We start from the raw sequence: 10,355 nt of genomic DNA on the forward strand, positions 1-10,355 counted from the left end.
GCGGCGATACTTCTGACCAAAGTTTAAACTACGCACGAAGCTTATACCACTTTTGCGACTAAAAATGTAAAAAATATACTAATAAAAATACTTTTTTGTTCAAGGCTAACACCAAATTTTCATTTTAACAAAAAAAATCTTCGCTCGAACATTTATATCTAAGTGCCGCGCACTGCCGCCCCTAGAGTTAAATTCCTACAGCCATGGACTAATTAATGCTACAGCTACCATTACGACGACCGCAGCTATATAGCGCAGCTTATTCAAAGTTGGCCGTGCTATGACGTAGCAAATGTTGTCATTGTTTCGCTCAGTCGCTGAAAGTTAGGCGGTTAGGCTTTACATTTTATACTGTATTTTAAAGTGTAACTATTATTTTCGGATTAAATGAAGTTTAGTTTTGTCTATCATTTTATGAAATGAGGGTATGTTATTGTCTAAATATTCAACATTGATTTGTGCTAATTTCGTTAGTAATTGTCCAAAACCCTGTGTTACTTAAACGTCATAGGCTTATTGATGTTGCTCGCTTCACTTACAACAGCTGCTGATTTTGCGTCATGCTGAGATATGGTTGTTGATATAATTTACTCCAATCTCGGGATATCATATTTACCTTTCCATCCATACTTATCAAATACTTAAAAATTAAAATTAATTTAGATTTATATTTAAGCTTCGTTCTTAAATAATTTTTACAAGAATCTTATTATTTATTTTATTTTATCTCATAATTTGATTAAAATTATTGATTTTAAATTTTTTAATAGTTTTTGTTTCGATTATTCTTAAAAAAATAAATTACAACCACCAATTTTTATACTTCATATTTTAAACCAAATCACTTATAACAAAGATTTGAATATTATTTGTACCATTAGAGGATTTACATTATGAATTACAACCCCTAGCTCTTACCAAACAAGAAAAAAAAGTTTTACAAAGATTTATTGGTGTCTAGTTCTTATTAATATTTTACATTGTTCTGGAAAGTTTTACGATCTCTTTTCAATTATAACTTAAAAAAATTGGATTTTACCTCACAATAGAACTTAACATAAATTTAAATAGAGCATTGAAATTTTTACAAAATAGACTGATATAATGCAAATAATACTAATAAGCAAGTACAAAAGTTAAGCTGTATAAGGGAAACTGCAACCTTAAAATAGCAATGGTATTATCACGAAATTCTGGTAAACAACCATCCAGAATTTGGAATTTGGCCATTTTATGGTTTCATTTGTAATTTTAGAAGTACACCTAATCTTAGTCCAAATAAACGAAGTCAACTGTGCTTTAATTTAATAGTTAATGTATCAAATATTTAAAACATCCTAAGAACTTACTTTTAGCAGGAGCTCCTGCTTTTAGAGAAAGAAATGTCTGAATTTCATGATTTTGTACATGTATATTGACAGAAATTTCTTCACAGCTTGTTCTATACATACATTAGGCTCGCAAAATACAACTTTGCAAGGTAGATTTTGCTTGTAGACATAAAAATTACTCATTGATTAAAAATGTTTTTTTCTTTAATTGTTTAAAGAATTTTTAGCTACTTGTGCAGATATATTGAATAGAAATTAAAACAACAAAGAGTTAAAAGTGCATTCCCCTGATGACGGCACAATAATGTAGCCAAAACTAGTCGAGCTCAAATAAATTTTATTATGTTTTAATAAAAATTTCTTGTACATTTTTAACTCTTTGTTGTTTTAATTTCTATTCAACTTTCATTGTTTAGTTATCATTATTAATTACTACATAGATTACTTTATTTACTGCTATTAACTTAGATTACTCATGCAGGTATGCTTATTAATAAACCAACTTAGCCAAATTCAAACTTCCTGCCATACAACCTGTATGGTATTATCCATGTGCTATCTGTACTGTTTCATGGGCTTCTAATGAAGTTTTGGTATTTTTATTTTTTTTTAAATTAAATTAAACTTATTTATTTTATATATTTAATGACTTTTTCCTATCTAATAATAATAATAATAATAATAATCAGCTAGGCTAATATCCAAGTCATCTAGCGACTTCATGTGGCCAGGTTAAATTAAAGGTGGTGGCAAGCCCTTCATGGCATGCGAGCCGCTAGGTAACAGCTCCCTACACTTATTATTACCATTAACCTCTAATTGAGGAATACTTTCAAAAACTAAAATACTTTTTACCTTAAACTTAATTATTACTTAATCTTGTTTGGTAATAATTTATATGTGCAAAACCCCTAAAAATTAACTTTTGTAATAGGTTTTAAATTAAGATACCTTCTCTTGCAAGTGGTTTTCAAAAATGACAGTGTTGTTAAATAGATATCTGAAAAAATGATGTTGTTATTATTATTCTATCAATTTTATGGCACTGTGTAGAATATCGAATAGTAGTTTGGATGATAAAATTTTGCGTTTCATAACACATCGCATATACATGGCTGCTATGTTGCTGTGAAAATAAATTTGGTTCAGTAAACTATGTTTTACAAAACTAAAAAAAAATTAAGCAAAGGTGTGGAAATCTTTAAAACAAAGACTCTAAGGGGTTCTATATCTTATTAAAAGTCATTCAAAAGCAAATTATCTAAATAAAAATCCTGTAATGTCTAAATAATCGCATTTCCTAAAGAAAATTTCATAATTTAATTGCTATGATGGAAATATCCTATAAGTGGATTTTTGTATTTATGTATTGAAAGTTTTATAGTGAATATTTACTCCAATCATAAGTTACTTATGCTTCTACGTATTTGTACTTTCAGTCAGAGAAGAAAGGTACTGGTACTATAAGAATACGTATTAGTAAAATTCCAAAACAAACAATAGCTGCTAGTGACGCAGTATTGCCTGGTGAAGTTAACAAAAGTGGAAGTAAAATGTCAACTGCTTTGGCTAGTAATAATCTGGAAGACTTTGAGCTTCCACCTGAAACTTCATCTGTTGAAGAAAATGACTCTCCAGCTTGGTTCACAACATACATGCAAAAAGTTGGTGTCTTAATTGCAGGGAATTGTACTTAAAGGGACATTCAAGGGAGGTGTGTGGGGTCGGAATTCGGTTCAAATATCATCACTGAAACGTCATCAGAATGTTACTTTGTACTTTGTAAATGCAACGAATGGCGAACGAATGACCTATTTTAAATGGACTTCAACCCCCCCACAGGTCTCCCTTGAAAGTCCCTTTAAGTTTACTATTGTTTTTATGCCACATCTTAATATTTTGAGTATTGATTGTTTTTTTCCTATTTTTAGTTCAAAGATGACATGAGAAGTGAAATAACAAATGAAGTTATTGAAAAAGTTTCGGAAATTTTATTGAAAAATACAGAAATTTTTAATTTAAAAGTTGGCACATCCCGATTGTCGAAAGGAAATAGAAAGGCATCTGATACTACTTGTATAAATATTAAAGGTACAATCTGGAAATGAATAATTAAGGCGTTTCATGGCTATGATAATTTTAATCTAATAATAATCCTTCTATAGGGATTGATGAGCCTGTGCATGTTGGAATAACATGTGATAATTGCGAAAAACCTGTTAAAGGGACTAGATTCAAGTGCTTGTAATGGGAAAGGCTAGAATTCTAATAAGGGCATATTATTCATTGGAATCTTTTTTTTATAGTGTATGTGTTGATTATGATCTCTGCGAAGAATGTGACAAAATACCAGACGTCCATGACCCGAGACACATATTTTATCGCATACGTCAACCAGAAGACAAAGATAACACTGTGATTAATGCTCCAGTCAGTCCCAGTTCATCTTGGGTGTTTGCTGGCTCATCGTCAATTTCATGTAGACGAAAACATTGCCATGCTTATAGAAATACTTCCCCAAGCTCTTTCAGAAAAGGTATGATTACATCATTTTATTAATTTTTAAGTTAGATGTATACTATATACTTCTAATCGAACTTCATTGAATATTATTCTTACAGCTACAGGACCTTCAGGCTCATGGTAAAAATAGTTCTTTTATGTTTTAAAAATATAAGGTTTTGTACATTTATTATAGTAAGTAAAATTTAGTTTCAGAAATAAAAAAATTCAAAATAAAATAATGAAAGTTATGGAGCATCCTAGGTAAGTGACTTAGAAATGATTCTTTAATAAGTTATCATAGTGATGCGAGAAAGGGGATGATTTCACAAATTATATCAACATTTTAATTCCTAATTATCGATATATTAAAACAAATTGTAAAAATTCTGTATGCTATATAGAAAAAAAAAATTTTAATATTGAAATCCAGATTTAATTACGTCTGGAAATCAATTCTTAAAGGCCGACTACATAAATCTTCGGTTTACTCTGTCTTTCACTGAAGTAGGCTGACTGCATGGCACACGTGTATTGCAGTAAGCCTACTTCCAGTGAAAGACAGAGTAAACCGAAGATTTATGTAGTCAGCCTTTAAAGCTTTACAAAATGTTGATATCCAAAATCTGGCGCAAAGAATTTGCCTTGGTACCACCGCTCGAAAATAATGTACATTTTTGTGTATTTAAACCTAATATTTAGAAAAACCAATTTTATTTAAAATTATCTTAGCAAATGATCTTTTTTCACCACTAATGTTATTAATTTGAAACATGTACCTTCACAGTGTCCTGCAATGTTTCATAATTTAGAGAAAATACATTATTTAGTGACTTTCTAGAGCTATAAGATCAGGAAAATATGGTTTATAAATAATTAAGTATTTCTATGCTATGTAGTTTATACATTTTACATTGACTGGAGGGAGTAATACATGCATGTTTTGAGCTGTGATAAAACCTACATAGTGGTGTAGCTAGACCTTTTGTCGCCCCTTTTAATATACACCAAATTTAGTCCCTCTCTCCTTTACCTATTTGCAGGGATAGGCTCATATGAATAAATCTAGAATTTAAGGCAATTAATGGAGTAATGACTAGAGATGCACCGATATATCAGCCTATTTTTCAAATATTGGTATCGGCCAATATCGGCTTAAGCAAAGCTGATATTGGATGATAAATATTTTCAGAAAGTCATTTCAAAATAAGAACATTCTCGATTAACTAATGATAAAATTTTATTTGATTGGCTGCGCCACGTACATCTTTTTCAGACAGTAAAATGAAAAGAAACTTATTCAGATATGCTTTTGCAAACTTTTTTTTATAAAAAATTAGAATAAAATGGTATGACAGTGTACCGAACCATCTTGTACAATGATTTTATCATATACACTACTATTATGATAGATAACTTTGTTAATATCGGCCGATATTACCACCAATATTATCGCCCACGAATAGCCGATATATCGGCTGTACCCATATCGACTGTACCCATATCGACATCCCTAGTATTAACTAGAAATAATAACAATATCGACATCCCTAGTATTAACTAGAAATAATAACAAATATTTTCAAAGGGTTATTATTCAAAAGATAATAAATAAAATATATACATCAAATACAAATTAGACAAGAAGTGTTTAGTGGTCAATTTGCAAATAACTTTAGCAGCTCATTATTTCTGGTTACCATTTTTTATTTATGTTTTATTAATGTTGTTTTTCTGGTTATGTAGATCAGGCGATGGAAAGACGCTACTACCATGCTTTAATCCAAATAAAAGTGATGTTCTACAGTCAAAAGTTGTTTGCGGAATTGGTGGAACAGATAAACTGTACATTTTTTCTAACTTTCTTTTTTTTAATTTTGTTATTAATAACAATTTATTTTCACAGTGCTCTGGATTATGAGCTGATTAAAAATGATTCTATTCCTGATGGATCCTTTGTGGCCCCTGGTGCTCAGTTTGTAAAGTTTTGGCGTGTACGAAATGTTGGAACTGAAACCTGGGGACAAGATACTGTGGTAGGGATCAACTTGATAAATTTCATTCTACTATTTTTAAGTTACTGCTAGTAAATACTCAGTAATTCCGCTATTATATTTAGCTGCGATATTCTTGGGGAAATTTGATATTAATGACTGAAGGAATGGAAAGACCTGTACCACCTTTAAAACCTGGCGAAGATTGTTCTATTGGGATAAAATTCTTAGCTCCTCTAGCCCCTGGAAGTTACCAAAGTAACTGGAGGCTGAAAAGTGGTGGTGTGGTTTATGGGCGGCGCTTAACTTGTAGCATTATTGTTATTAACTCCTCTGATGACAGCAACATAAACCAAAAACAGTCCCAGAATTGTGATTATCCTTTGGAGTTTGACACTAAACAAGATCTTTCCAAGGTAATTTATTATTTATTGAATATATCTGAAGTACAGAACCCATTTAATACCCATCAGTCTTTCGGAAAATTTAAAAAAAAGAGAAGAAAAGTTTCATAATTGTTTTGTCTGGCATTGTCTAACATTTGGCTGATTAATCCCACTGTTATACTGTTAAAAGTTAAGGTAAATTCATATTTTCAGTCGAATGAAAAGATTTGCAATCTTTCTGAAATGACTTCTGCGATTCATATTGACCAAGAAAATGGACACATCAGTAATGAAAGTTTGCTTCACCCAAAAATAGTCAATGCAAAGAAGCTTATTGGTACAACCAATTTTTCTTACATTCAAATTTTAATAACTTGGTAATATCATTCTATTTTAGACTTAGATTTAAAATTCTCTTCCACTTTTGAAAATTACAATCAAACAAGTGAAGAATGTCTTACCGAAGAAAAATGTAACAAATATTCAAAACTTAGCTCCGAAGGTAATGCCTGATAAATAAATTTTTTAATTTCCAATATATTAACAATTTTAAATGCTATATTTTTATAAACAGATAGTGATGAAACTAATAGCATTCTTAGTATCAGCAGTTGCGATTCTGACAGTGATTATGTAAAAATTCCCATGTCCCGTCCACCTTGCTTTTCTTGGTCAGCTCCTTTCAACACCTCAATTCCTCCGGCTCCAGTTGACAAATGCGCTAGTCCGACTCCAGCTATTTCTCCGAGTGATGTTGTTGTTGGCAGACAAGTTGTGACCATTGATGAAATAAAAACTGCTTCCGCTTTGGGTGGAGATTCTCCGAGTATCAGCAGAGCTTCAACACATTCTGCCCAAGAATTTGAAATCACTCGTCCAATTTGTACTACCAATATCGTGTCCCAAGAGACTGGCGCACCTGAAGATGCTGAGCAACAGCCTGATTGTAAAAAAAAATCTGAGAAGCCTTTGACAACGCAACCAACTTTAAATTCACACCAAAATCATGAAAATTTTCAAGATAACACCATGGACCATAAGAAGAAGTTAACTCATGCTGATTTATATTCTGATAACTCAGAGTGAGTTTTTTTTTAATTTAATTTCTTATTAATTTAGTTATTATATCAATAATAATGTAGCGAGCTAATGCTTCTACAGAGGGGATAAATAAATAAATCAGCAAATAAGTGGAAATGTTATACAAAATTTATTTTTTTTCAAATTATCTTTGATAACGCTGGTAAGGATTGTTTTCCCCTAGACATAAAATAGTTCTAACGAACTTACACCAATCTAAATATTTCAATTATCAAAGTTAAGTGTCATTTTCCATATGCTGCTTCGAAAATTTGATGATGCCAGAAAGAGATTTTGGGGAAGTCTTAGAGTCGAGGGGGCTTGAGGTCTTCCCATTGGTTCCAAAGCCTCTGTGAGGGATTACACCACTTTAAAATTAGAACCTATCCAATAAATTTAGATGATTAATTTCATAATATATTTCTTGCTTTTATTTGATTGAGCACCCTTTACAAATCTTTGTCTTATTTACAGAACTGTTCAAGTATTGCCGGAAGGATTAGTAACAGGTGCTTTAACTGCAGCAGCGTCAGTATACAATACGGCAAAAGCAATATTTTCAACCATTCAAAGTCCAGAGGTCTGTCTTAAGCAAAATCAACCATAAGTATTACACTTATAGCGTTGCCCATGAATTCTTTTTCTTACTACCACCTTTCTTCATCACTGTCAATATAGTGGGTTTAGAAGATTAGCAAATCAATAATCCAGAATTTTTATTTTTTTTTAATAGTATTGGTCAGCCGAATTCAGACCAAATTCAATAGAAGAATAATACTTAAATGGAAGTTAATGTTGTATGTCAGATTTGATAATATGATAAAAGTGCGTTAGTTTTCATTTTCAAAGCTTTTTAAATTTTAAGCTTTAACCTTAAATTGTAAACAAGCAAACAGAATCGATTGCATTCCCAAAAGAATAGAGCTACCAGTTGACATAATTTTAGTAAGGAAAAGATGTAGTGAAAAATGTATCCAAGTGTCATGTCTTTAACTAAGTTAATTAATCACGTTGATTGTTAGTCATTATCTGCATGCAAAGTAACTATTAAGCCATAGGTTATTTCTGAGAATTGGAATATTAGTGGAATTTATGTTAAAGTAAATGCAGTCTCACTAAAAATGATCCTAAGCCTATTATTTAAAATCTGATTCTGCTATGAATATTAAAGTTTCATCAAAGGTTACATAGTCATTGGATGACCTAAATTACCTTGAAAAATTTGAAGTTATACGTTAAAGTAGGTTTGACCTGCTATAATTTGGCCAATACGAAGCCCATAAATTAAAGGTTAAAAACATGGAGTAATAAAGTCCAAGCGGACAAACTGAAGAGCTAACAAGTCAAAAACTACTTGAACTATGAAATTAAAATTTTTGGGACACCTAATCTGAACCCTTAATTAGCAATTCTTTACCATTCTCGATGTAATCTTTGTTATTATCCAGAAAATTTCCAATTCTTAGCAAACAGATCTTGAAATACTAACCCTAGGTGGTTTTTTAAGTGTATAATCCATATAATGGCTTTTCAACTTTGATATAGCTAAATATAAATAAGTATTATATTGTAAGTACATGCAACTTATGCTGGCAGTACATGGAAATAAATTGTTGGGAATTGTCATACAGATCTGAAAATTGTATTTTGATTGTAATATTATTTCAGCATGTATAGCTTTCACAACTCAGCTCAGAATCGCATTTTAAGAATCATGATGTGGCTGTTGAGGAATGTAGAGATTCTATTAAGTGCATTGCAATGTTAAGATCAGTACAGAAAATGAGGGAGACCAAATTTTTTTCCACTTTTTTAAGACCAAATTTGTATCACTACCTTTTCTTTCCAGCTTTTCATATAATTTTTTTTTTGTTTAGGGAAGCGTTTCTCTTTCACAACCAATTGTTACAAGACCACCTCCAGCGTTAAGTCCAATGGGTCAGCTTATGGAAATGGGCTTTTGCAATCGTGAATTGAATGCGACTCTGCTCTCGAAACATAATAATGATGTCAATGCTGTTGTATCGGAGCTTTTGGGTATGGGTGACAATAATTGGTACGCCACTAGACACAATCAGCCAGACTTTGATTAATAGTTTTGTTGTTTCCATGCACTTTTTCAATGTATCTTTGTTTTAATACATTACTACCAATTTGAGTTTTAGTTGCTATTTTATTTTATCACGCTGGATTAAGGAAGACCAAAGATTTGTTTTTGATACTGGTAGTTAATCATACTTAATAATAATAATAGATTACGCTGAAGTTTCAAATGTTTTTCTTTAACATTTTTTTGGTAATATTATAAATCTAAAATTTGCCACGACTATAGTAAAATTTGAAATAAGTCTTAAAGAGATGTATCAATGTTTATCCAAGATGATACAAATTGTTTTTTGTCTACTACCCCATTTGTTTTTAATATAACAGTCAGTCTCAAGGTTTCTAAAATAAATACATTAGATAATGCATGAAGTTTCAACATTTTTTAAAACAAAATACAAGTTAGGGGTTTACAAATGTATGGCTGTCTAGAAAAATTTGGTTCTTTATGTAATTCTAATTCATAGTCTATTAATAGAAAAAGAGTTATCTAGTTAAGGAAATGTAATAAATATCTTTACTTGAAGAAAATCTGTTTTTTATTTTTATTTTTAAAAGTAAGTCCGTTTTTATTTGAACAATTGACAAATAGTTGTCTTGTTTTGATGCTAATTTTCTTACCGAACTTTTTTTTTGACAGTAACCAAACTGAGTAGTATGGTCACACATGCCAATAGCGATATTTTTCTAAAGTCCATTGCCCTAAAATTTGGGGCCTGGTAACCCCCTTGACCCCTTATGTATGATTTATTTTGAGGGTCCCATTATTTGTAAGTCTGAGTATCATATCACCCTACTTATTATTTTGATAACATTACTTATGACAATAGATTTTAATTATTAATGAACATTTGAACTAAATTAACCCCAAAATTCCTTTCCGCAGTTCGTAATATCTCCCGCTGACATAATTAAATCATTATAGACAAAATATTAGCAAGTTTAAAAAAAAATGGGGA

At 30.9% G+C, this 10,355-nt stretch overlaps 1 protein-coding gene across 2 annotated transcripts; it reads left to right on the forward strand.

Moving 5' to 3' along the window:
* The first annotated feature begins 335 nt into the window (after window positions 1-335).
* Window positions 336-9,927, forward strand: LOC149947943 (uncharacterized). Of its 2 annotated transcripts, none has more exons than XM_090172475.1 (15): window positions 336-425; window positions 2,771-2,995; window positions 3,263-3,422; window positions 3,497-3,575; window positions 3,638-3,867; window positions 3,953-3,974; window positions 4,044-4,097; window positions 5,580-5,678; window positions 5,740-5,869; window positions 5,953-6,243; window positions 6,427-6,550; window positions 6,611-6,715; window positions 6,788-7,295; window positions 7,768-7,873; window positions 9,171-9,927. In XM_090172475.1, exons 1-15 carry the CDS (start codon window positions 420-422, stop codon window positions 9,384-9,386), a joined length of 2,355 nt encoding a protein of 784 aa, XP_090028601.1. In that variant the 5' UTR covers window positions 336-419; the 3' UTR covers window positions 9,387-9,927. The 2 variants fall into 2 exon arrangements, with proteins under 2 accessions (XP_090028601.1, XP_090028602.1); XM_090172476.1 differs by lacking the exon at window positions 336-425 and adding an exon at window positions 2,095-2,110.
* The last annotated feature ends 428 nt before the right edge of the window (window positions 9,928-10,355 follow it).

Source organism: Leiobunum rupestre, chromosome 4 (genome assembly GCF_980474605.1).
Source record: "Leiobunum rupestre chromosome 4, qqLeiRupe1.1.hap1, whole genome shotgun sequence".
In the NCBI taxonomy this organism is placed as follows: Eukaryota; Metazoa; Arthropoda; class Arachnida; order Opiliones; family Sclerosomatidae; genus Leiobunum; species Leiobunum rupestre.

Bases quoted from the DNA above. Each gene is read 5' to 3' on its own strand.
- LOC149947943 (XM_090172475.1), top strand. The intron at 7,296-7,767 runs GTGAGTTTTTTT...TCTTATTTACAG, and splicing joins TTATATTCTGATAACTCAGA to AACTGTTCAAGTATTGCCGG. The intron at 7,874-9,170 runs GTCTGTCTTAAG...TTTTTTGTTTAG, and splicing joins CAACCATTCAAAGTCCAGAG to GGAAGCGTTTCTCTTTCACA.